Raw genomic sequence first — 27,594 nt, forward strand, 5'->3', positions numbered from 1 at the left:
AAGCGATCCTCCAGCCTCAGCCTCCTGAGTAGCTGTGACTACAGGCACATGCAACCACACCTAACTTGTTTTTAGAAAATTACTTTCAATTGCTAGCCAGGTGGAATTGAACACTCTTCTTCTTCTGTTAGAGATGTGGGGCATCCCCAATTGATTCTCATTATAAACAATGCTGTGATGGGCACCCTTTCACTTAAACCATTTTCTGCATTTGGGATTATTTTCTGGGCCCAAGGACAAATACTTTTATATATGTTCCTAAGTGTTTCTCGGGACAGCAGTGACTGGCCTGGCCTTTGCCACCTCACGGCATCCTGACCAACACTCAGAATTGACTTCTCATCTTTGCTGAATAAATGACACAAAAGATGACCTTGTGTTTGAGCCGTGGGGCATGTGAGTCTCCATTTCCCAGAGGACTGCCATGACTTTCTACTGCAACAATCGCTTCCTTAGGACGTTGACAGCATGACACTGAGGAGCCCTCAGGCTCCCCAGGGCGGGCAGGGAGCAGGTGAGGGAGGGGCCTGGGCCAGCTGTGGCATCACTGGCCCAGGTGATCTTCACAGCACCCCGACAAGGGGTGCCACATTAGGCAAGCGTCCCAGGGCACACAGAGTATGTGGCAGTCACTTCAAGCCCTGGCGTGTGCGTCTGTGCTCTCCCACCTACCGCCTGCCGCCCCCAAAACACCGACGTGCAGCTCACCCACCTACACGAGGACTCACCGAGGTGGGGCAAACATGCAAGCTCCGGGGCCCACCCCAAACCCAGCACCTGCTTCTTTGGAGGTATGGCTGGGAGCCTCTGTCTGAGCCCTTTCCTAGGTGACTCTCCTGCACACAGGCGCAGGGACTCTGTGACTGCATCTGGGGCTGGGCAAGAAAAGTTCCAGAGCTGGCGAGGGTGGCCCGATGCTTCCCCATTCTAGTTTGCACAGGCTTGTCCCCCAGCAAACCCTGCACTACTCACAACAGGTCACAGTAAAGCGATGCCTAGAACTGTCTCGTTCACCCCCGAGTCAATGTACGTGGCTATGGCGCCACCCATTGGCCAAAGGCTGTTAGGGCAGGGCTGCACAGAGCCAGGCAAGAATTAGGCACAGCCTCTGGGCAGGGCAATGCCCATCTTGGAAGGAGCCAAGCATTGTCTGCAAGACCTAAAAGTGGAATGAAGCCAAGTGTGTGTTGTTTGAGGGTGATGAAGTACATGACGGTATGCTATGCTGACACAGATCCAACAGACCTACGGGCGCGTGCTTTTCCAGGGCAGAGGCCTTCCACCTCCCCGCTCTGCAGCTGGTTTCTGGCAGCATCTGTGGGGCCTCTCAGTGCTGGGTGTACAGAGGGGTGTAGGTCAGAGGAGGCTGGGTTCTGGCTGGGGGGACGGACGAGAAGTAAATGAGGCCACGCCACATGGCATCAGGTGCTCTCAAGACAGCCCAACAATGTTAAGGTGGGGTGTGACTTCAGATGAGAGGCATCTGAGCTGAGGCCTGAAAGACCAGGTGTTAAGCAGGCGGAGGTAGGGGGCGCGTTGGTACCACAGGGAGAGAAAAGAATAGCGGAGAGGAAAGAGCAGCAGAGCAGAGGGGGGAGGTGGTGGGGAGCCACCAGAACACAGGGACGCAGTGGGAGAGACATGGACAAAGGTCCAAAGAGGCAGGCTACCGGGCCTTGCAGGCCAGGATGAGGGGCGGGTCCAAGGGCCTCTCAGAGGAGGCACAAAAGCAGGTTCACTCAAAGAGTGACGTAAGGCAGGAGGAAGGCAGAGTGTGCCTCTCTGTGCTGTCCCTCGGGACACCCCTCACACAGAACCATCCAGTAGCCTTCCCCACAGCGCCACGGGGACACCTGGTGATGGCTTCAAGCCTGTCCTTCATAGGGCAGAAGGCCACTGATGACCCTTGAGCTTGGTTCTCTCCCAGCTTAACATACTAAAGAAAAAAGTAGGGCCGGGCGTGGTGGCTCACGCCTGTAATCCCAGCACTTTAGGAGGCCGAGGCAGGTGGATCACAAGGTCAGGAGTTCGAGGCCAGCATGGCCAACATAGAGTGAAACCCTGTCTCTACTAAAAATACAAAAATTAGCTAGGTGTGGTGGCACATGCCTGTCGTCACAGCTACTCGGGAGGCTGAGGCAGGAGAATCACTTGAACCCGGGAGGCAGAGGTTGCAGTGAGCTGAGACCGCACCACTGCACTCCAGCCTGGGCGACAGAGCAAGACTCTGTCTCAAAAAAAAAAAAAAAAAAGAAAAAAAAGAAGAAGAAAAGTAATGTCTCCCAGGCATCCACACGGGAGTCTTGCCATGGTCGCATTTCACTATCAGGAGACCCTGTGGGAGGATTTCGTTTTACTATCTGGCAGCCTGGGAGGCTGCGGAGGTGGCTCTGTGTGTCTGATGGGTGCAGATGGCAGGAGCCGGGACCCAGGACGGCTCTGATTTGCTGGTGGATGGCTGCTTCCCAGGAGCTGGCAGGGCTCTGGGCCAGGCCCAGGGAGTCCATGAAGGCCAGTGTGATCCGAAACTTTAATGCATGGACTGACAAGTATTTGCGTTCCATAGGAAGATCTCCCAGCAGCCAGTGCCTCGGATGTGCCCCACACCTCCTGCTTTCAGGACTGCAGGAGCAGGAAAAGCCCCACCCTGCCCTGGGACAGAGCCATGTGCTCCTGATCAGCACCTGCCCGGAAGCGCCCTCTGCCATGCTCTCAGAAGCAATCGGCATCACACGGCCCGTGAGGCACAGGTGTCCCAGCAAACCACAGGCACTAGGTTCCTCATGGCCACAGGGTTTCCAACCGGGACAGCAGCTTCAGAGGCAGAGCCTAAAAGAACAGCTCTGGGCCCTGAGTTCAAATCCTAGCTCTACTGCTTACTAGCTCTGTGACCTTGTGCAGCAACACAACCTCTTCACGTCTCAGTCTCTGTAAACACAGATAATAAATGGTCCCAACAGGCTGCTGCAGAGATTCGAGGGGATAACGAATGGGAAGAACTCGGTGCTCAGGAAACGCCCAGGAGAGGCAGGGATAGCTGTCTCTCTCTGACATGCGGGGATAAGGCAACTGACAAACGTCGAGTGCGTGCACCACGCCCAGCATCCAGTGAGGGCCCAGAGAGGGTGCGGTCTCATCACCATGCCCAGCCCCGGCCATCTCCTGGCTGACGGCAGCTCTGAGGATGCAGCTGTCTGGAAAGCCACCTAACTGTTCTAGGCCTCAGTTTCCCCACTTCTAAAACAGGGTTAAGAACAGTGCCTGTCTCAGCAGGTGGCTGGGAAGACTACACAGGGAGAGGAAGGGTGAGCCCCAGCGCGGCCGCGGGCTCATCGTAAGCGCTTACTCGGTGGAAGCTCTCTGTGACGGTGACGGTGCCAGGCCCGAGTTCCCAGCATTCATCAGATGATGCCTAAGCACGCTCTATGCCTCAGTCTGGAGAAACCAAGGGCAGAAGTCCTGCCTGCCCTCGTGGGACTACCACTCTGTACAAGCACAGCAGGTCAGGAGCGGAGCAGCAGCTGGAAGCAGGGAGGGAGCCAGGCCATCAGGGCATGGCTGGACGCTGTGTTTTGTTTTTGTAGAAACAGGGTCTCACTCTGTCACCCAGGCTGGAGAGCAGTGATGTGATCTCAACTCACTGCAGCCTCGACCTTCCTGAGCTCAGGTGATCCTCCTGCCTCAGCCTCCCAAGGAGCTGAGACTACAGGCACACGCCACCACATCCAGCTAATTTTTGTAGTTTTTGTAGAGACAAAGTTTCATCATGTTGCCCAGGTTGGCCTCAAACTCCTGAGCTCAAGTGATCTGTCCATCTCAGCTTCCCAAAGTGCTGGGATTACAACGTGTTTATGTAGAGCCTGGAAGAGGTGAGGGCAGGGCCCTGTGGATATCTGGGGAAAGCCAGTGCAAAGGCCCAAGGCAGGAATGCAGCCAGCAAGTCTGAGAAGCAGCAAAAAAGCCAATGTGGCCAGAGGGAAAGTTGAGAAAGAGATGTAGGAGGTGAGGTCCCCGAGCCGCGCTAGGCAGAGACAGGGAAGCGTGTGGACGTGCCTTTGGCTCTGGGCGAAACTGGAGATCTGGAGGGCTCTGAGCAGGCAGCACTGTGCTCTGACTCCACATCTCCCTGGCTACTGCTGGAGAACAAACAAGGCAGCAGGGACCAGCAGGGTGACCTGTCAGGAGGCTGCTGCAGTGATCAGGTGATCGGATGATCAGCAGAGCAACACCATTGGATCCAAAGTGGGGGTGAGCCTGGGGGGCTGTGCTCAGATCTGGACTTCCTGGAAGGTAGAGCAGTGTGATCTGCTCCTAGAGCCTCATGAGTGTGGGAGGGAGAGAGGCCGACAGAGGCTCCAGGCTTTGAGCCTGAGCACCCGGGGGCTGCAGAGACCATTTACTGAGGGGAGGGAGGCTGGGAGAAGCAAGCCTGGGGCAAGGACAGGAGTGTCATTTTTTTGCACATCAAGGCCAAGCAGGCCAAGTAGGCATCCAGATGGGCTGGCCAAGAGGCCCCAGCCAGAGACAGAACCTTGGGACTTCCAGCCACAGACTGGAAGGCACCACCAGGGCAGTGTGGATGGGGGGGGTCCCCTGCCCCACCCAGGGCCCCAGCAAAGCCCTTCTAGGCACCAGGACTGTTCTCACCCCCACGCCTTGGGGCTGCCTGGAACTCAGAGACCCCCTCCTAAGCCTAGAATTTCTGGATCACCATCCTGGGGACCAGCAGCCCAGACGCTTCTCCAAGCCAATGTGTCAAAACTGTCCCTCCAGCAGCCCCAGATCCGGAGAAGCAAGGAGGGGCAAGTGTTCAAAGCACAGCTTCGAGGCATAGTCACAGCCCAGACCTACCATCTGCCTCCCCAGGTGGCCTCAAACAAGTGTTCAGTCTCTTTGTACCTCAGTTTCCTCATCTATGCAATTGGGATAATAAAAATAACAACAGCAGCTGGGTGCAGTGGCTCATGCCTGTAATCCCAGCACTTTGTGAGGCCGACGTGAGCAGATCACTTGAAGTCAGGAGTTTGAGATCAGCCTGGCCAACACGGTGAAACCCCATCTCTACTAAAAATACAAAAAAATTAGCCAGGTATGGTTGTACACACCTGTAATCCCAGCTGCTTGGGAAGCTGAGGCAGGAGAATCACTTGAACCTGGGAGGCAGGAGTTGCAGTGAGCCGCGATCGCACCATTGAACTCTAGCCTGGGTGACAGAGTGAGACTCTGTCTCAGAAGAAAAAAAAAAAAAAAACAAGAACAGCTACCTCCCCAGGGTGTTGTGAGGATTCCATGAGCTAAACTTTAGCTCCTAACGCATTTTGGAGCTTTGCAGAATGCCAAGTGCTGACCAAATGGCAGCAAAATAATTCCACGATTCTTTCTGAGTGACCGCATCACCCTCTGGCCTCCCAAGCCCCTCCTTTATCTTTCCTCCCCATCTTGGGGGCTTTTCCTTCCCCGTGTCCACGCTCCCGTGCCAGGGACCCTCACTGTCTCTCTCTGGAAGGGTGCAACAGCAACTTGGGACTTGACCCTCACCCGGCCCCAGGCTCTCAGGCTCAGGCCCATCCTCCCCATAGCCACCAGAGGGTGCTCTCTGAACGTGACTGAACTGCACCGGAGCCTTGGGTCCAAAGAATCAATCTACCCCCAGCCCAGCCAGTGAGCCCCTCCTAAACCAGGCGCTGCCAGCAAACCCACTCCTGAACCTGTACCACGCGACGTCCCCCACATCCACGTCGAACCACCCGCACTTACTGTGGCTTGGTTCATTCTACATATGCACAAACACACATGCATACACAGATACACACACACACACACACAGCTTCCATTCCTCCACTGCAACACACGCTGCCCACTGTTCCAGGCTGAATGCATGTGCCATGCTCTGCATGGCTGTGTCCTCCCAAAATTCCTGTATTGAAATCCTAACTCCCAAGGGAATGGAAGTAGGAGGCAGGGCCTTTGGGAGGTGATGAGGGCAGGGGGACAGAGCCCTCACAAATGGGATTAGTGTCCTTATAAAAGGGCCTGAGAAAGCCCCTCCTACCAAGTGAGGACACACAGGAAGTGATGTGACGTCTATGAACCAGGAAACAAACAGGCCCTCAACAGACACGAAATCTGCCGGCGCCCTGATCCTGGACTTCCAGCCTCCAGGGCTATGAGAAATGCACTTCCGTTGTTCACAAGCCAGCAGCCTGTGGTCTTGGTTCCGGCAGCCCAGGCTGAAAGCGCCAGCAGCCACTTCCTGCATCTCACCAGTGTGGCTTGGAGCTCACAGGGCCTCCGCTGGTCCCTGGTCTCTGAAGTGGCTTCCACTTGGCCTCTTGATAGAGTGGCATCATGCCCGTGCCCATGGTGGGGACCTGCACCTCACACTCCCACTCTCCAAGCTGGGGCTGAGTCTTCCTCCTCTCTGCCTCCCCGGAGGCCACAGCAGGTGTGCTGACCAAGCCCCATAGTGCAGAGGCTGCAGCTGCGGCACCAAGGCAGATGCCCTGTCCTCAGCACCCAAGGGCTGGCTCCCCCCTACAGCCGACCTTCAGAGAAAATGTCCCCTCCCCAGGGCTGGGGATGGCCGAATGTCCTACAGCAGCCCTGAGGCTGACACTAGAGACCATGCCCCTTGTCCCCAGCTTTAGGGTCACAGGGCCCTCCCCAGTTGCACAATTTTGGGGCAGGTGGAGAGCTGCCCCCATCGTGGGCACAGTGGTACCAGGCCTGTGAGCTTCAAAGCCAGGAAGTGGCCATGGCCACCAGGGTTGGTCAGGGCAGAGGTGGGACCTCCCCTACATCTGCTGTCTGGCCTCTATATCTCAGCTCTTGGTCATCACAATAAACTCCACCCCACGCAGGCAGGGCGTGCTTCTGATCAGGGCCAGGTTGGCGGGGGACTCAGCATGGCGGGGAGTGGTGGAAGGAGGGCCTGTCAGCTTGCTTGACGCTTCATCTCTGGTGGGTTCCTACACCTCCTGGCTGAGGCCAAAACCAAGCATAGTTCTGAGGGTCCAGTGCAGAACTGCTTGGGCCACTTCCCCCAAAGTTCCCAAGGCCCAGTGCACAAGGGGAGGGAAGGCTGCAGGCCTGGCTCCCCAGGGAACTCCTGTCCTAAACCCACACTAGTGCGGACTCCAGGGCCCAGAGATATGGGGCCCAGACCCTTACCCCGTTCTGGCTGTTGCAATGCCGGGTGCTGATGATGGCGCCTGCCTCCTCGATCATCTTCAGGATGGTCCCCCCGTGGACATTGCCGGCCACGTTGGCATCATCTGGCCGCATGATCCTAGGGCAAAGGAGAAGCAGGATGAGGCCTCTGGAGAGGACACCATTTGTGCAATGGTGACAATCCAAGGAGGGGAGAAGGTCCCCAAAGGGCTCAATGGCTCCCGGAGGAAAGGGAACCTTCCCCATGTTTGGGCTTTTCCTAGGCGGTGTGTTCGTCAAGGTGGGGCACCATCTGCCAGGCCACAGAAGGGGCCCTGAGATGCTGTTTCCATGAGAGAGAAGGAGGGCAGAGGGGCACTTTCTCCCCCTGAAGCCACATGTCCCTGGACTGCCCCTAGCAGGTAAGGGCTGATGGTGAAAGCAAAGCCACACGGCAGGGAGGTGGTGACTCAGCCCTTGGGGTTCCCAGTGACCAACACACAGACTGTGACCCTAGAAGCAAATTCCTGGGACCGCCACCACTCCCATCAGGAGTCCCAGAGGAGCCAGGCAGCCACGGCTCTTCTGAGAACTAGACATGAGTTGCAGCTTCAAGACTCCAGGCCCTGTCAGCAGGTGAGCACCTGCCCACCGCGCACTGAGCTCCTCTGCGGGTCCCAGTGGCAGTGTGGAGTCAGGCCCTGGATTGAGGGCAGGGAGCTCTCCCAGGTCAGAAAGAATGGAAACACCACCTCACTTCCCCAAAGAGGAACAACTTCATCCTTGCTGTGAGCAGCCGGCAGTGTGGGAGCTCCACGAAATCTCTGGAATCCCAACAAACCAGCTTGGCAGTCCTACCAGGGCAAGTTGCCTGGCACCTTCCCAGACAGCACCCAGCTGATGAAAGACGCCTTCATAGGCCAAGGCCTGGAGACGAGTGACAGGCAGCGGGCACAGGTCCAGGGTCCAGCATCCACCTGCAGCTCGTGCAGCCTGCCTGGCCCTGCTGGCCAGTGTGGGGGCCCCAGGAGCAGCGTCTCCCCAGGTCTGCATCTCCTCTCTGCTCCTCTAGCAGCTCCAAGGCTGAGCAAGTCACTCTCTGAGAGCGTTCCTGGCTCTGGCTCTTACTCGCTGGGTAACCTGGGCAAGCTGTCAGGACCCTCACTCCTCCATGTGCTCATCTGTACAATGGGCAGAACGACAGCACTACCTCGCATGACTGTGGGAGATCCCGCAGATCACGCGCTCACTCCACGACAGCACTGGCACATGGTACATGGTAGATAGTCCACATGTTTCCCTCTTTGGTAAGTATTTAGCCAACTTGGTTGGAAACTCCAAGAAACCCAACATCTGGCCACAGGATGCCACTTCTAGAGCAAATGACCACGGATGTCCCCCAGCGACCGATGCTGCCCATCCCCAGTGTCACCCCTCCACCCTGGGTGAGTCTGTTATGCAAACCAGGGCCCACTTAGGCCAACTGGCTTCTGGCCCTGAGGTCAGGCAGGGCCCCAGGTTCCGCGGGAGGCTCAGGGACAGTGCCTGTGGAGCAGCTGGCACGGCGTGACACACAGTGGCCAGGGGATCCCCAGAGCACACAAGAAACCTCATTTGGCTTCTCGAGTGTTCATTTTAAAATACCTTTGTTTTTAAAAATTGAACTTACTCTATGAAAGGTTTTTGGTTTTTTTTTGTCTGAGTTACGAGGTAGCCAATTATAAGTCACAAAATGATTCTATCAACCTCTTCCCTTTGTTTTCCGATTAGTAGGAAGGGCCTTCCCCGCACCAGCTGCAGTGGGCAGAGGGTCCCTTTCCACACAGGCCTGTCCTGGGGGCACTAGCCAAGGCTGTGGGTGGATGCGGAGAGCAGGGCCCAGCTCCTAGTTCTAGAGCAGTGAGGAAACATCAGCCCAGCATTTCCCAGGAGCACCAGAGCCGGCCTCCAGAGCAGCCTGAATGACTGCTGCAGGCCTCAATTTGCCTGTCTGTGAAGTAGAGCCACACACAGCAGGCTGGCCCCCAGGAATGACACAAGGCCAGGGAGAGGAGGCGCGGGCCAAGGGCTGCAGAGCAGCGGAGGAAGTGCTTTCATGTGGTGGGCACTGGAGACAGGACAGATAAGCGAGTAGCCTTTAAGACAGAAGGCCAGGGACAGTGCCTGAGGCCCGGGGAAGAGCCTCGAGCCACCTGGCAACAAAGTAAGGACTCGGCACTTGGTGCTGTGCCATCAGGAGTACATGCCAGGAACTGCAGACTGCACGCCAGCCGGCTGCCACGGGCCTGGCCGCCTGTCTTCGGCACCTCAGGTCCTGCACCAAGGACCATCCTAACTCCCCAACTAACCACCCAGGAAGCCAGCCCCTGCCCTCAAGGTCAGACACAACCCTCTCCCCGACAGGACCTTATTCCTGCCTGGGGACTGTGCTGTCACCTCCAATGCAGGAGGCTCAAAGCCCAACTCACTCACCCCTTCCCCCTTGCCCCAAATCAGACACCTTCCCTCCAAGCTGGGGCAGCCAGTGAGTCCCGGCCTCAGCTGGAATTCCTTCCTGTCCTGCATACCACCACCAGCTGCTCCACACCTGGCCCCTCCCTCTTCCCCTCCCCACCTCCCTCATTCCTTCCAAACAGCTCAGGAACCGCTGGGCCCAGCCAGCCTCCAGGACCCATAAACAGCTCTGTCACTCTCTCAGGCCCCGCCCCATGGCCTGGCCAAGGCCAAGTGTGTCCATCCCAGGACAGGGTCACGTCTGCCTCCGTCTAAAGGCAGGCAGGGGTGAGAGCCAGGGGAGCCAGGGAAGCTGCTGCCTCTCACTGGAGACTTTGTTTTCCCATTTCTTTTTTTTTTTTTTTTTTTTGAGACGGAGTCTCGCTCTGTCTCCCAGGCTGGAGTGCAGTGGCGCGATTTTGGCTCACTGCAAACTCCGTCTCCGGGTTCACGACATTCTCCTGCCTCAGCCTCCCAAGTAGCTGGAACTACAGGTGCCCACCAACATGCCCGGCTAATTTTTTGTATTTTTTAGTAGAGACGGGGTTTCACCCTGTTGGCCAGGATGGTCTCAATCTCCTGACCTCATGATCCCATTTCTAATAAAGACACGGGTACCGAAAGCACTTCATGTTCCTCTTTACTATTCTTTTTGTTTGTTTTTTGAGACAGGGTCTCACTCTGTCACCCAGGCTGGAGTGCAGTGGCACGATCTTGGCTCACTGCAACCTCCGTCTCCTGGGTTCAAGCAATTCCCCTGCCTCAGCCTTTCGAGTAGGTGGGATTACAAGCATGCACCACCACGCCTGGCTAAATTTTGTATTTTTACTTGAGACAGGGTTTTGCTGTGTTGGCCAGGCTGTCTCGAATTCCTGACCTCAGGTGATCCTAAAGTGCTGGGATTATAGGCGTGAGCCACTGCACCCGGCCCGCTTTACTATTAAAAAACTAAAAGACAGGCTGGGCGCAGTGGCTACTAGGGAGGCTGAGGTAGGAGGATCACTTGAGCCCGGGAAGAGGACATTCAAGTGAGCCACGATTGCACCACTGCACTCGAGCCTGGGCAACAGAGTGAGACGCTATCTCAAAAGAAAAAGGAAAAATTGAAATATATTTGGCTACTGAGCGTGGTGGCTTACAACTGTAATCCCAGCACTTACAGAGGCCGAGGGGGGGCGGATCACTTGAGGTCAGGAGTTCAGGACCAGCCTGGCCAAAATGGCAAAACCCCATCTCTACTAAAAATACAAAAATTCGCAGGGCATGGTGGTACACGCCTGTAATCCTAGTTAGTCAGGAGGCTGAGGCAGGAGAACTGCTTGAACCTGAAAAGCAGAGGTTGCAGTGAGCTGAGATCACGCCACTGCACTCCAGCCTGGATGACAGAGTGAGACTTCGTCTCAAAAGAAAAAAGAAAAGAAAGAAATACATTTGTCTGTCTCTAGGATTCCTGGGGTTAAAAATTATCTAAAAATAAAGAAAGACACAGTCCAGCTTGGGCAACGGCACAGGCCTGGCCCAGTTCTGGAGGACTGTTTCCTGCTCAGTCTGACATGTTATTCCTCCCCCAGCCCCCAACACGCTAATCCTGCACTTCTTCCCCCTCCTCTGACCCCAGAAACTTCAAGGAAAGACAGAAAGCTGCCCAGGGTGGGGCCTTTCCTACGTGGCTGCCTTCTTTCTCTGGGCCTGGCCCCAAACATCCCCCGTTCTATCTTCCGCCTGCCGGGTCCTGGCAGCCAGAGGCCGGGGCTGACTGCAGGTCTGGAATGTCACCCGGGCCCACAGCCCCGCCCTTTTTCTGTTCCAGCTCCTCCTGTCCCAGATCAGAACCATGTCTGTCCAGTCCTTGTAGCATGAGTGGCAGGTGCTGGGGCCCAAGGCTAATGGACGCAGATGCTGCCAACCCACAATCAGCCACCCCACTCTCAGCCGGTGTCCCCTCTGGAGGTGGCATCCGGCTGATGACGAGGGCTCTGAGGAAGCTGAGCACACATGGGTCAAGGAGCCACTCCCAGAAGGGCGCCACCCCACCTAATCTCCAGGAAAGTTTCCCAGACGAAGTGACACCTTGGCCAAGTCCTGAAGAGTGAGCCAGGAGCAGAGGTCTGAGAAGACTACGAGGTGAGGGAATGTTTGGGGCCCAAGGCCAGGAGTGTCCAGCGAGCTCCGGAAACAGAAAGCAACCCCACAAAGCTGGCGCATGGCCCAAAAGGGGGTGAAGAAGAGATGGCCTGAGACAGGGACGCAGCTGTCGTGCAGGGCCTCAGGGCTGAGACAAAATCTGGATCCATCCTGAAAGGAGGAGAGGCTGGGGAGGCTGAAGTCCAGGAACCACACAGATACTGTTTGGGGAGGTCACCTCCCATGGCCTCTGCACTGGCCTCTAGCCCCCTCATGGCCTCTGCACTGGCCTCTCACCTTCTGTGGCCACTGCACTGGCCTCTAGCCCCCTCATGGCCTCTGCACTGGCCTCTCACCCTCTGTGGCCACTGCACTGGCCTCTAGCCCCCTCATGGCCCTACACTGGCCTCTAGCCCCCCCGCCATGGCCTCAGCACTGGCCTCTCACCGCCTATGGCCTCTACACTGGCCTCTCGTCCCCCATGGCCTCTGCACTCGCCTCTTGCCTTGGCTCAGATCCTAACTGGCCCTGACCGCACAGCCCCAGGAGTGGCTCTTCCTATGCAGGAGTCTAGCCTTATCCATACCTTCCAGGGCCTTTCCTATCTACCGAATAAAGACTCAATCTCCTAGTAAGGCATCTGGAGCTCTCGGGGATCAGGAACTTTTCCACCTCAACTCTCACTGCCTTGCAGGGCTCCGAGCTGCACCTGCCAGAGCACTGGGGCTTAGCGGGCACACCTGGCCCTTCCCACTGTTCTACCTGTCCCAGCAATGCCTGACCCACCCTTTGTGAAGGACAGGGAACCATTTACGAATAGGGGAGTGTAAGCAAATACTCACTCACAGAGGGCACCCGGCACCACCCACCCAAACCCCAGATGCACAGGGACACCCTGACCCAGGATTCCACTCGCAGAAATTTACCCCACAGCTGTTTCCACACACGGTTCAACCAAACACGTGCAAGGGTACTCACTGCACAGCCCTGTATAACGCAGGACATGGGCCAGTGCCGAGATGTCCACATAAGGACATAAAAGTAACAGCCACACATTGGAATATTGCTCAGCCTTGCACAAGGAGTAGGAACCTCCTCATAGACCAGCTGTCATGTGAAAAACAGGAAGGCACAGAGCCACGGGAGCAAGGTGACCACCTGGGGCGCAGGGACGACCATTCCAGGAAGGAGGTGTGAGAAACCAGAGGCCTCCATGGCCCCCAGAGGAAGAAACCAGCTACTGAGCAGGGACCTCAGTGAGATGCCTGTGTCTTTTGGACGCCTTTAAACCATCTCAACCCGTTAAAATTAATCAGTGTTCTTTGAAAATGCTTCAAGGCACAGCTCAAAACTCATATCTCATCACATCAGAGGCCGGCCAGTACTCATCCCAAGAGCGCCTACAGCAGCAGCCCTGGGGTCCAACCCACCTCCTCGCAGGACAGCCCGAGCCTGTTCCGCAGTGGGAGTGAGGCGCCTGGAACAATCAAGGGGAGCCTGGCAGGGAGAGGAGCTGCTCCTGTCCCCTGGCCTCACCTTGAGGGCTGGCCATGCCTCCTGTGCCCTGGGGTCCTCTCAAGGTGGAGTCCCACTTAAGCCACATGGAGCCTGAGTACTGGGTTGAATTGTGTCCCCCAAAAGATATGTTTGAGACCGAACTCCCAGAAATTATGACTGTCACCTTACTTGGAAAGAGTTCTTTGCATCCAGATACAATCAAGATGAGGTTGCCGTGCCTTAGGGAAGGCCCTAACCCAATGACTGGTGTCCTTATAGGAACAGGGAAGTCTCGACATGAGACACAGGAGGTCCAGATGAAGATGAAGGCAGAGATGGGAGCAGCCTCCCATCAAACCTTCGGGAGCATGGCCCTGCCCACCACTGGGTCTCCAGCCTGAGGAAATTGCTTCCGGTTGTCACCTGCCACCTGGTTTGTGGCCATGCCCGGAGGTCTCTGATGCTCCCAAAGAAAGCAGCACTGAGTGGCACAGGGGAGCCCCGAGGCAGCAGCGACAGCACCCTCAGCCCCGCTCAGCACCCTCAGCCCCGTTCAGCACCCTCAGCCCCGCTCAGCACCCGCCACCCACACCTGGCCAGCCCTGGACAGGCCCCTGTGCGGTGACCTTGGCAGCAGCCCTGCAGGGCATTGAACCCTGCCTGCCCCTTCCACAGCCCAGCACACGGCCAGCTGGGAGTGTCACCAGTGTCTCTGACTCTGACACAAAAATGTCAGTGCTGGCCAGGCGCAGTGGCTCACACCTGTAATCCCAGCACTTCGGGAGGCTGAGGCGGGCGGATCATGAGGTCAGGAGTTTGAGACCAGGCTGGCCAACATGGTGAAACGCCGTCTCTACTAAAAATACAAAAAAAAAATAGCTGGGCGTGGTGGCAGGCTCCTATAATCCCAGCTACTTGGGAGGCTGAGGCAGGAGAATTGTTTGAACCCAGGAGGCGGAGGTTGCAGTGAGCCGAGATCACACCATTGCACTCCAGCCTGGGCCACAGGGTGAGACTCTGTCTCAAAAAAAAAAAAAAAAAAAGGACAATGACGACTATACTTTCACGGCTGGGCGCAGTGGCTCATGCCTGTAATCCCAGCACTTTGGGAGGCTGAGGCAGGTGGATCACCTGAGTTCGGGAGTTCGAGACCAGGCTGACCAACATGGAGAAACCCCGTCTCTACTAAAAATACAAAATTAGCCAACCATGGTCGCGCATGCCTGTAATCCCAGCTACCTGGGAGGCTGAGGCAGGAGAATTGCTTAAACCCAAGAACCAAAGGTTGTGGTGAGCCAAGATCGCGCCATTGCACTCCAGCCTGGGCAACAAGAGCGAAACTCTGTCTCAAAAAAAAAAAAAAAAGTCAGTGCTAAAATGAAAATATTACTGCGTGGAAACCCAGGGTAACCAGGGGTAGGTGAGCCTTGCTTCCTTTACTCCACGGTGGAAGCTAAAGTGCCCACCTGAAGGTGCACAGCCAGGTAAGGGTCTGGGGTATAGGCGGATCAGGCCCACACGGGGCCTGCAGGGCAGGTAGCTCATTACCGCCCCCTTCTGACAAAGGCCTCAAACCAGAGGTCAAGCACCAAGTGCGTGTGCTCCATTCTCACCTCAGCTGGAAAGCTGGGTGGGACAGAGGTGTCTGGGCAGACTGTCCCCAATCATGGGGCTGCAGCTGCCACTCATGGCTGGGGGCCACCACCTGGGGCCCGCAGACACTTGGAGCTTCCTTCAGGAGCTCAGCAGAGACTGCCTTGGCCAGGAGTAGACAAGGGACAGAGGTGGCCATTCCTGGAAGGAAAGGAGAAGCAGGTCTCCTTATGGCATGGGGGGCGGGGGCCTCACACCAGGCAGGCTTGAGGGACAAAACAGGCGCATGGATGAGCGTGGGGCCTCAAAGTCCAGGCACAGGCACACGTGAATGCCTCCTCTTTCCATGGGGGACTCTGCCAAATGGAAGCTCAAGCAGCCCTGCTTCTCTTCTTTTTTTTTTTTTGAGAGGGAGTCTCACTCTGTCACCCAGGCTGGAATGCAGTGGCGTGATCTCGGCTCTCTGCAACCTCCGCCTCCCGGGTTCAAGCGATTCTCCTACCTCAGCCTCCCAAGTAGCTGGGATTACAGGTGTGCACCACCATGCCCGGCTAATTTTTGTATTTTTTAGTAGAGACGGGGGTTTCACCATGTTGGCCAGGCTGGTCTCAAACTCCTGACCTCAGTTGATCCACCTGCCTCGGCCTCCCAAAGTGCTGGGATTACAGGCGTGAGTCACCAAGCCCGGCCCCTGCTTCTCCTCTTTGACTTGCTGCCTGAGGCAGTTCCGGCGAAGTCCCTTCAACCCGCAGACACGCCCCTGCATCTCCAGAAGAGGGAAGGGTGGGAGGAAGGGCTGTGCCAAGGAAAGTTCCAGCAGCACTTCCAGGCCCCCAAGCAGGACGGGGGAAGAGGCCAACAATGGCCCTGAGCTCCCAGCCTCCATTTTGGCCAGGAGCAGGGGACTGACCCAGGAGGCTCCTTGTGCAGCCCACAGACCCCCCCTCCACCGCAGGTAGGAAGCTCAGCAGCGCTGGAAAACCGCAGCGAACCCAGTCCAGCTGGCGGGAGCAGAGGGAAGCCACAGGAGCAAGGCCAGAAAGAAAACCAGGTGCCTTCCTCCCTGGGGACTAGAGCAGGCAGGGGAGTGCCCTGGTCCCTGTCAGGGGACCCCAGCTCACCCAGGCCTGCACTTCCTGTCCCGGCTTCGGCTGACCACCTAATCTTGGGGGTCAATAACAGCCAGGCCAGTTGGGTGCCCTACTGCCCTTCCTGGCTGCATGACACCAACCAGCCTGCTGGGCACAGGGGCCGAGTCCCCTCTACCCACCCCTCCCTTCCAAATGTCCCTAAACAATCCACCCACAGTGGCCCCTGCACAGCCTGGACATGCCCATGACTGGCAGTACCTGCTCAGCTGGAAAGCCATGGTGGCTAGGACATCCCAGGATCAGATGCAGAGAAAGGCAAGGGAGCGGGGAAGCATCACAGAGTGCGTGCCTGACCCAGGACTGTCCCAGCTCCCCGCCACACCGGGCTTGGTGGGGAGCACTCCCCACCCCCAGCTTCCTGAGCTGCCCAATCTGGCCAGGAAGAGGCTGCCTCGCCAATCCAGAGCGTCTACCAGAAACCAGTCGCCATAGAAACCTTGCTTTATAAATAATTACAGAAGAAGTAATTCGGTGAGCTCTTCCGGCTGCCATGCCAGGAGATCAGGAAGGCAGAGAGGCTGCTGCTGAGCGGCCTCAGGGAAGCGGCTGTGAGGCTCTGCCTTCTCTGACAGGGCACAAAGCCCCCTAGTCTTTCTCCAGGGTCTCAGCCAAAGCCAGGCCTGGCCCTGCTGCCGCCTTCTAGAGCTCCCTGAAATGTAGACAGGGGAGGAAGGTCACAGGCCAGCAAGGACTCCAGCAGGTCCAAGCCTGCATCCTGCTGACGGAGCTGGCATCTAAAGCCTGTCCCAAGGGCCAGCTCCCTGGCTGAAGCAAAGTGGACAGGTGGTCCAGCCTCCCCTCTCCTCAGGCCACACACCCCTGTCCTTCCCCCCTTCCCCCCTCCCCCTCTCCCCCTCTTCCTTCCCCCAACCCCCACTTCAGAGGGTGCCATGCCTGTCTTGGGGCTCAGCAACTCCACTACCCTTCCTCCACTCCCGCAGGCTCTTAGGCTGCCGGCTGCCACCTGTGGGCCCTGTGCCCCCCAGCCCATACTCTCTTCACTCTGCCTCCCCTTCTACTGGGTGTCAGGAAGAAAGAAAGAGGCCAAACAATCACAGCGGCCAGGGTGCAGGCTACAGGAGGCCCAGTGCAGGAGGCGGGATGTGTTATCACCACAACCTCCCCCAGTGCTGCCCCCCCCCAGGAATCCTGTGACCAGCAAGAAATGGAAAGTCCCCGGCCAGAGTGCAGGCCGCACAGCCCACTCAACCAAGCTGGACCTGCCGGCCTCTCAGGGTCCTCTCAGGGCCTGGCCTGGCCCCCAGCCTCTGGGCAAGTTTCACATGTTTAGTTGTGAAAGAGAAAGTTAGGGCAGAGAGGGCTGATGAGGCCACTTCCACTGGAACAGAGGGCCCTTATCAAGGCCCTTATCAAACTCCCAGAGCCTGGGCTTATTCTGTCTAACCAGCTGGCAGGCACTGAGCCTGGGAAGTCACTCTGATAAAAGTTAAATAGGCAAATTATTACTAAAAGGATGTCCTTTCACCTGTGTGCAAAAATAACAAGTCCTAAAAGGACAAGTCCTCTCACCTATGTGCAAAAAAAAAGAGAAAGACATTTTCAGCTTACAAACCCCACACGCACTGGGTCCCACAGGGAGCCAGCAGAGGAGGGGATTCTAAAGGGATCCCACCGACCCAAAATGTCTGCCTGGAGGTCAGAGGGCTGAGTCTGGCCCAAGCCTGGCAGCTAACCCTGGCTGAAAATGTTCCCTGAGCCCTCCCCACCCAGGCCCAGGCCAACAGCCTCCTCAGCCCCCTGGCTGCCCATCTCGGCCCATCATCGTGAGTAGCCGGCATCCCAGGGCCAGGGTCTTGAAGCCACAGCGCCTCCCACCCTGGCACACAGGACAGGTCCTCCCAAACACACTTCCCTCCCCTGACCCCAAATAGCCCATAGTTCCTCTCAGCTCCCAACTCACTGCTTGGCCTTCTCCCCAAAACAGGCCCTGTCGACTTCCTTTCTGAGGACATTTAGTGACAAGCTTCTCCGAAGCAGGAGCATCGTCTCCCCACATCTCCGGTCGGCTCCCTCCAGAAGCTGCAGCCAAATGGAACTCAAGGAATGAGGCTGGGCCCCAGTACTGTGCCCTTTGGACTTGGCCTCATCTGTCCAGGCGGGCATTGCTGCCTCCCTAAGCAACCCTTCCAGCTGGTCCCAGCCTAGGTGTGCTAGGCACACCACCCACCCCAAATCAGTGAGGACCTGCCAGGCTTCCACAGCAACACGGGTTCAAGCCACAACCACACGGTCCCGCAAAGAGGAAGCACTTCTAAGACAGCTTAGCCTTATGAGTAAATAATCTCAAAGTTAAACAACTACAAGGTGCTATTTCCCATCTACTAAATTAAAAATCATTTTAATTGACAAAACGAGATGTCTAGAAATGTTCATAGCAGCATTATTCACAACCACCCAAGGATGGAAACAACCCAGTGTCCACCACGGATGGGTAGGTAAACAAAATACGATAAATCCATACAATGAGATATTATCTGACCATAAAAAATGAAGACCTACAGATCCACAGTAATGCACAGACCAGCCTTGAAACCATGCTGGGTGAAAGAAGTCCATCGCAAAAGGTCACACGCCATCTGATTCCATGTATATTAAATGTCCACAACAGGCAGATCTACAGAAACAGAAAGTCAGCTGGTGAGGGGCAGGGGCTGGAGGAGGGGAAATGGGAGTGACTGCTAATGTGTGCAGGTTAATTCCGAGGGTGATGAAAATGCTCTGGAATTAAATCGTGCTGGTGGCTGCATAGCCTTGTGAATCCATTAAGGTTCACGCAGAATTGTACAATCAAAAAGGGTAGACTCAATAGAGTTATAGCTCAGGAAAGCTGTTATAAACTACAAACAAAGCAGGGTGGAGTAGTTCACGCCTGTAATCCCAGCCCTCTGGGAGGCCGAGGCAGGCGGATCACCTGAGGTCAGGAGTTTTGACACCAGCCTGGCCAACATGGTGAAACCCCACCGCTACTGAAAAAAAAATTAACCAGGCATGGTGGTGTGCTCCTGCAATCCCAGCTACCAGGGAAGGTGAGGCAGGATAATCACCTGAACCCAGGAGGCGGAGGCTGCAGTGAGCCAAGATCACGTCACTGCATTACTGCATTCCAGCCTGGGCAACAGACGGGACTCTGTCAAGAAAAAAAAAAAAAAAAAAAACACTACAAACAACTGGATGCCAGAAGCTGTGGTCCCTCCCTACACCATCACTGGCCGTGTGGGTGACGCACGGCAGGAGCCCTCGAAACACTCTTACCTTTGCCACAGAAAGGCACTCCGAAAATCTAAAGAAAAACACACACAGCTTGGCAGAGACCTGCAGATGTGGCATCTCTAACCCAAAACAAAGTAGAACTGGCTCAGTAGGCTGTAAGCATCCCTAAAAACATGCTTGAGGTTGTGTCTGGTTTCTACTTTTCTGGGGAAATGACCCTGTTTTCTGCAGCTTTCAAAGGCATCTGGAAGCTAAAAAGTCAAGAGGTGGGCTGGGCACGGTGGCTCACGCCTGTAATCCCAGCACTTCGGGAGGCCAAGGCAGGTGGATCACCTGAGGTCAGGAGTTCGAGACCAGCCTGGCCAACATGGCAAAACCCTGTTTCTACTAAAACTACAAAAATTAGCTGGGCATGGTGGTGGGCGCCTGTAATGCCAGCTACTTGGGAGACTAAGGCAAGAGAATCGCTTGAACCCAGGAGGCAGAGGTTGCAGTGAGCTGAGATTGTGCCATTGCACTCCAGCCTGTGTGACAGAGTGAAACTCCATCTCAAAAAAAAAAAAAAAAAAAGAAAAGAAAAAAAAAAAGTCAAGAGATGGCAGCACCTCTTCCCCCATCCCTCCCATACCTGCCCAGGCAGCCAAGCATACAGAAAGAAGGTAGGAAATGAGACAGGCACCTAGAACTCAAAAGCACACTGAGCCCAGCTCATCAGAGGGCACTCGGAAGAGAGAATTCAAGGAGAACTCTGCATCGACGTGCCCTAGAATGGGAAGCCACATCCCTCTCCCCAACCAAAACTCACTGCCTCATGCTAGAGGAAGCTGGTAGGGTCAGAAACTTACATCCAGGCTCCAGAAAGATCTCTCAGAGCTCAATGTGAAAAAAACAAATGACCTTTGGCTAGGCGCGGTCGTGCACACCTGTAATCCCAGCACTTTGGGAGGCTGAGGTGGGCAGATGGCTAGAGCCCAGGAGTTGGAGACTCTTCTAGGCAACATGGTGAGACCCCATCTCTACCAAAAATCCAAAAAATTAGCCGAGCATGGTGGTGTGCACTGTGGGCGGCAAGCCATCCAGGTGCCGAGGCAAGAGACTGAGGGCACGAGCTGTTCCAGTATAATAAAATATATAAAACAACAAGAGTTATACTAGATCTAGATCATAGACATGATTATATATGAGTATCATTAATCATTAGTTTGTAGCAATTACTCTTTATTCCAATATTATAATAATCCTCGCTCTATAATCATAACCTAGGAAAAACCAGGCCATACAGAGATAGGAGCTGAGGGGACACAGTGAGGAGTGACCAGAAGACAAGTGTGAGCCTTCTGTTATGCCCGGACAGAGCCACCAGAGGGCTCCTTGGTCTAGCGGTAACGCCAGCCTCTGCGAAGACGCCCGTTACCAAGCGGACCGTGGTCCAGCAGTAGCGTCAGTGCCAAGGAAAAACACCCGCTACTTAGCAGACCAGGAAAGGGAGTCTCCCTTTCCCTGGGGGAGTTTGGAGAAGACTCTACTCCTCCACCTCTTGTGGAGGTCCTGACACCAGTCAGGCTTTCCTGCAGTTATCTGGAGGCCTAACCGTCTCCCTGTGATGCTGTGCTTCAGTGGGCACACTCCTAGTCTGCCTTCATGTTCCATCCTGTACACCTGGCTCTGCCTTTTAGATAGCAGTAGCAAAATTAGTGAAAGTACTAAAAGTCTCTGATATGCAGAAATAATGGCATAAGCTGTCTCTCTCTCTCTCCCTCTCTCTCTCTCTCTGCCTCGGCTGCCAGGCAGGAAAGGGCCCCCTGTCCAGTGGACACATGACCTTACCTATCATTGGAGATGACTCACACTCCTTACCCCGCCCCTTTTGCCTTGTATCCAATAAATAACAGCGCAGCCAGGCATTCGGGGCCACTCACGTCTTGGTGGTAGTGGTCCCTGGGGCCCAGCTGTCTTTGCTTTTATCTCTTTGTCGTGTCTTTATTTCTACAATCTCTCGTCTCTGCACATGGGGAGAAAACCCACCGACCCTGTGGGGCTGGACCCTACAGTGCACCTGTGGTCCCAGCTACTCAGGGGGCCTGAGGTGGTAGGATCGCTTGAGCCGGGAGGTCAAGGCTGCAGTGGGCCAAGATTGAATTCCAGCCTGGATGACAGAGCGAGACCTTGTCTCAAAAAAGGCCAGATGCAGTGACTCACACCTGTAATCCCACCACTTTGGGAGGCTGAGGCAGGAGGATCACTTGAGCCCAGGAGTTCCAGGCCGGCCTGGGCAACGAGACGAGACTCCACCTCTAGAAAAAAAGAAAAGATGTTCAACATCATTAGACATTAGGAAAATACAAAAGTAACATCTAAAAGCAATTATCAGCCAGGTGTAGTGGCTCACACCTGTAATCCCAGCACTTTGGGAGGCCAAGGCAGGTGGATCACCTGAGATCGGGCGTTCAAGACCAGCCTGACCAACATGGAAAAACCCCATCTCTACTAAAAATACAAAATTAGCTGGGCGTGGTGGTGCATGCGTGTAATCCCAGCTACTCAGAAGGCTGAGGCAGGAGAATCCCTTGAACCCGGGAGGCGAAAGTTGCAGTGAGCCAAGATCATGCCATTGCACTCCAGCCGGGGGGACAGAGCAAGAGACTCTGTCTCAAAAAAAAAAAAAAAAAAAAAAGCCCAGCGTTTGGCCTGGTGCAGTGGCTCACGCCTGTAATCCCAGCACTTTGGGAGGCCGAGGTGGGCAGATCACGAGGTCAAGAAATCGAGACTATCCTGGCCAACATGGTGAAACCTCATCTCTACTAAAAATACAAAAATTAGCTGGACGTGGTTGCGCTCGCCTGTAGTCCCAGCTACTCAGGAGGCTGAGGCAGGAGAATCACTTGAACCCGGGAGGCGGAGGTTGCAGTGAGCCAAGATCACGCCACTGCACTCCAGCCTGGGGACAGAGCGAGACTCTATCTCAAAAAAAAAAAAAAAAAAAAGCCAGGCATGGTGGTGGGAGCCTGTAATCCCAGCTACTCAGGAGGCTGAGACAGCAGAATCGCTTAAACCCGGGAGGTGGAGGTTGCAGTGAGCTGAGATCGCCCCCACTGCACTCCAGCCTGAGCAACAAGAGTGAGACTCCATCTCAAAAAAAAAAAGGAAAAGAATGAATGACTGATACATGCAACCATGTGGATGAATCTCCAAGTAATCATGCTGAGCAAGGGAGGCTGGACAAAAAGAGAACATACTGTGCAAGTCCATGTTTATAAACTTGGAGGAAACACAAACTATAGTGACAGAAAGCAGGTAAGAGGTTGCCTGGGGGCAGGGAGGGACCAGAGAAGCAGAAGGTCTCAGCAGGGTGACAGGTCTGTTCACGGTCTCGGTCTCAATTGTGGTGACGGCTTCACAGGCTCACACAGGCATACCTCAGAGATATTACGGGTTTGGTTCCAGATCACCGCAACAAAGCACACATTGCACTTTATAATAACTCACATGATTTTTTTGGTTTCCCAGTGCATGTAAAAGTTACACTGTAGTCTATTAAGTGTATAATAGCATTATGCCTTAAAAAAAAAAGTATATACCTATAATCCCAGAACTTTCAGAGGCCAAGGCGGGTGGATCACAAGGTCAGGAGATCGAGACCATCCTGGCTAACATGGTGAAACCCCATCTCCACTAAAAAACAAAAAATTAGCTGGGCATGGTAGTGGGCGCCTGTAGTCCCAGATCCTCAGGAGGCTGAGGCAGGAGAATGGCATAAACCCGGGAGGTGGAGCTTGCAGTGAGCCGAGATCGTGCCACTGCATGCCAGCCTGGGCGACAGAGCAAGACCCCGTCTCAAAAAAAAAAAAAAAAAAAAAAAACTTTATTGCTAAAAAATGCTAACAATCATCTAAGCCTTCAGTGAGTGGTATTCTTTTTGCGGGCAGAGGGTCCTGCCTCAATGTTGATGGCTGCAGACTGATTCATGTTGTTTTTTGGGGTTTTTTTTTTTTTTGAGACAGAGTCTCGTTCTATTGCCCAGGCTGGAGTGCAGTGGCACGATCTTGGCTCACTGCAACCTCTGCCTCCCGAGTTCAAGTGGTTCTCCTACCTCAGCCTCCCAAGTAGCTAGGATTACAGCACACGTCACCACGCCTGGCTAATTTTTTGTATTTTTAGTAGAGATGGGGTCTCACTATGTTGGCCATGCTGGTCTTGAACTCCTGACCTCAGGTGATCCACCTACCTCAGCCTCCCAAAGTGCTGGGATTACCGCCCGGCCTGCAGACTGATTAGGATGGCGACTGCTGAAGGCTGGGATGGCTGTGGCAGTTTCTTAAAATAAGACAACAATGACATTGACCACATCAATTGACTCTTCTTTCCACAAAATATTTCTCTGGGCCAGGCACGGTGGCTCATGTCTGTAATCCCAGCACTTTGGGAGCCTGAGGTGGGAGAATCGCTCATGTCCAGGAGTTCCAGACCAGCCTGGGCAACATAAGGAGATGCTGTCCCTACAAAAAATAAACATTAAAACATTAGCTACTCATGGTGGCACTTGCCTGTGGTCCCAGTTACTTGAAAGGCTAAGGTAGGAGGATCCCTTGAGCTCAGGAGGTCAAAGCTGCAGTGAGCTGTGATTGCACCACTGCACTCCAGCCCAGGTGACAGAGTGGGAGCCTGTCTCAAATAAAAAAAAAAAAAGATTTCTCTGTAGCATTGTAGCATGCAATGTTTGATAGCATTTTACCCACAGTAGAACTCTTTTTTTTTTTTTTTTTGAGACAGAGTCTCACTCTGTCAGCCAGGCTAGAGTGCAGTGGCATGATCTTGGCTCACTGCAACCTCCATCTCCCGAGTTCAAGTGATTCCCCTGGCTCAGCCTCCTGAGTAGCTGGGACTACAGGTGTGCACCCCCACACCAGCCTAATTTTTTGTATTTTAGTAGAGATGGGGAGAACATGTTGGCCACGATGGTCTCGATCTCCTGGACCAGCCCAGTAGAACTTTCAAAAGTGGACTCAGGCCGGGCGCAGTGGCTCACACCTGTAATCCCAGCACTTTAGGAGGCCGAGGCAGGCAGATTACGAGGTCAGGAGATGGAGACCATGCTGGCTAACACGGTGAAACCCCTTCTCTACTAAAAATACAAAAAAATTAGCTGGGCATGGTGGCAGGCACCTGTAGTCCCAGCTACTCAGGAGGCTGAGGCAGGAGAATCACATGAACCTAGGAGGCAGAGCTTGCAGTGAGCTGAGATCGCACCACTGCACTCCAGCCTGGGCGACAGAGCAAGACTCCATCTCAAAAAAAAAAAAAAAAAAAAAAAAAAAAAGTGGAGTCAGTCCTCTTAAAACCTATGTTGTTTTATCAACTAAGTTTATGGAATATTCTAAATCCTTTTGTTACAAGATCTTTGGGGTGTCCCTTTTCTAGCCAGAAACCTCTGTATCTTGTGGCACCTTTGCCCAAGTTTTGCTGGGGCTCACTGGGCTTGTTCCACCCACTCAGCCTGGCAGGCTGCACTTGGCTCATGCTACCAGCCTGGAGCTCCCATGCCTGCCAAGGACAAGCCTGGTGTGGAGCAGCGAGCGGTGTGTGAGCAAGCGTGCAGTTTGGCCACTGCACAGTCAGACATGCCAGCTGCTGCTGCAGGGCAGGCAGCTCCAGATGCTGGCACAGGTGCTGATTCTCTGCAAGGCTGCACCTGGACCAAGTGCACCTCAAGCAGCTTGCCTGGTTGGCACATGGGAATGCAGTGGTGCCCGGAAGCTTGGTGATGCCAGGAACTGCAGGGCCCCAAAGAGGGAGTCATAACCCTGACTCAGGGAGCTCCCAGGTCTGGACTCCCCAAAGGGCCACAGCTCTTCTCTCCTTCCCTTCACTGGCAACGTGGCAAGAAGCAGCATGTTTCAGCCCTGTTTGTGTTACAGTTCTTTCAGCCTCACCATTCGGCAGGTCCCGAGTTCTTGCCCTCTGACCAGGAAGAATGAGGTACGCAGAAAAATGGAGAGTGACCAAGACAAAGAGGAGCTTTATTAAGTCACAGCCAGGTCATCCCAGTGAGTGTTCAGCTCTCAGCAGAGAGGGTAGCTACTCTCTGCAGCTGGTCATCCTGTCATCTTTCTGTCCTCTGCTCTAGTCTGGCTGAGTCCAGGGTTTTTATGGGCCTCAGAGTGGAGGAAGTGTGTGTTGACTGGTCCATGGGTGGGCCAGTGAAAAGCACCACAAGCTTCTTCTCTGGTCCTCGGGACTGGCCGGCCGGCCCCCAGGCTTCAGGCCCTCCCCGATTTGAAGGTGAGGCTTCACCGGGGATCAGACCCCTTCTACCCAGAAGCCTGTCTGTCTCCTGCCACTGTTCATGGCATCCAGGCTGTTTGTGCCAGCCTATCCTCAGCCCCCACTTGGCCTCTCTCCCATGCCTGTCGGTGCCCAAAGTCTAAAGGGCGCCATCAGCAGGGTGGGTGCGGTGGCCGCACCACAGTCCAGGTCCCCGAAGTGAATGCCGCTCCCACTTCCTGCCCCAGGGCCCTGAAGCATAACCCAAGCTCCGCATCACAGGCCCAGCCCCTGCACTCTGTATGCAAGTGCAGCATCACCCCAGGCCCAGCTCCACATTGGGGCCCCTCTCTGCCCGCACCTCCATGCCCAATCATGCTGCTTCCCCACCAGCAGGCAACTCAGCCTGGCTCCATTGTGGTGGCTCCCAGGGCAGTGGGCTCTGGGAGACTCCCGGGGCAGGCTCCGGGGACTGACTGTCTCCTCTGCACACCCCTCCCCACAGTGACAGTGGGTGAGAGCTCTGACACGGAGCCAGGGTCTGGAGCAGCAAGGCTCCAGGCCTGGGAGCGGGTCTTGCTTGGCTGTGCAAGGATGGGGGCGGTGCAGTCAGTTGCCCAGGGAATGCAGGGCACAGGGGACCCACTGTTGCCACTGCTGCTCCCACAGCTGCTCCTGCCATCACTGCTTGCGCCACCTCACTGCACCCGGCGTGAGAGCAGGGGTTGCTCCAGATGGCCCACCACTGCCATTACTTTCTTGTCATTTCAGCAATGTTCACAGCATCTTCCCCAAGACTAGATTCCATCTTAAGAAACCACTTTCTTTTTTTCTTTTTTGCTCTGTTGCCCAGGCTGGAGTGCAATGGCACAATCTTGGCTCACTGCAACCTCTCTGCTTCCTGGGTTCAAGCGATTCTTGTGACTCAGCCTCCTGAGTAGCTGGGATACACACACATGCCACCACACCTAGTTAGGTTTTGTATTAGTAGAGACGAGGTTTCACCATGTTGGCCAGGCTGGTCTCGAACACCTGACCTCAGGTGATCCACCCACCTTGACCTCCCAACGTGTTGAGATTACAGGTGTGAGCCACCACACCTGGCCTATAAATATTCTTAATGGCATCTAGAATAGTGAATGCTTTCTAATGTAATTTTTTCAATTTACATTGCCCAGATCAGAAGAATTGCTATCTATGGGAGCCAGAGCCCTACAAAATGCATTTTTTTTTTTTTTTTTTTTTTTTTTTGTAGAGGAGTCTTGCTTTGTCGCCCAGGCTGGAGTGCAATGGTGCAATATCGGCTCACTGCAACCTCCACCTCCTGGGTTCAAGCAATTCTCCTGCCTCAGCCTCCTGAGTAGCTGGGACTACATGCACATGTTGCCATGTCCAGCTAATTTATTTTTTTTATTTTTATTTTTTTTGAGATGGAGTCTTGCTCTATCGCCCAGGCTGGAGTGCAGTGGCATCTCAGCTCACTTCCAGCTCCGCCTTCCGGGTTCATGCCATTCTCCTGCATCAGCCTCCCGAGTAGCTTGGACTACAGGCGCCCGCCACCACGCCAGGCTAATTTTTTGTATTTTTTGTAGAGACAGGATTTCAATGTGTTGCCCAGGCTAGTCTCAAACTCCTGCACAAAGGCAATCCACCTGCCTCAGCCTCCCAAAGGATTACGGGATTACAGGCCCAAAATGCATTTCTTAAATAATAAGACTTGAAAGTCAAGATTACTCCTTGACCCATGGGTTGCAGAATGGATGTTGAGTTAACAGGTGCTATTATCCACTATGGTTTGGAGATGAGGATCCCTAACCTCATGTTGAAATTCAATCCCAATGTTGGAGGCAGGACCTAATAGGAAGTGTGTGGGTCACAGGATGGATCCCTCTGGAAGGGCTTGGTGCCATCCTTGTGGTCATGAGTGAGTTCTTACTTTATTAGCCTCTGGGAAAACTAATAGTTAAAAGGAGTCTGGCACCTCCCTTCTCTCTCACTTCTCTGGCCATGTGACCTGCACACACCAGCTTCCCTTTCCCTTCTGATGTAAGTAGAAGCGGCCTGAGTCCCTCGCCAGAAGAAGATGCTGGTGCCA

General features: G+C 54.7%; 1 protein-coding gene across 1 annotated transcript in view; it reads right to left on the reverse strand.

The window, feature by feature from the left end:
• The window catches only part of ACOT7 (acyl-CoA thioesterase 7), a 127,571-nt gene that overhangs the window by 76,167 nt on the left and 23,810 nt on the right, over positions 1-27,594 (reverse strand). Inside the window, exon 2 of the mRNA XM_030805406.1 lies at positions 7,171-7,288. Coding sequence (XP_030661266.1) covers positions 7,171-7,288 — 118 coding nt within the window. The remainder of the gene's footprint in view (positions 1-7,170; positions 7,289-27,594) is intronic.

This window comes from Nomascus leucogenys, chromosome 24 (genome assembly GCF_006542625.1).
Source record: "Nomascus leucogenys isolate Asia chromosome 24, Asia_NLE_v1, whole genome shotgun sequence".
Classification (NCBI taxonomy): domain Eukaryota; kingdom Metazoa; phylum Chordata; class Mammalia; order Primates; family Hylobatidae; genus Nomascus; species Nomascus leucogenys.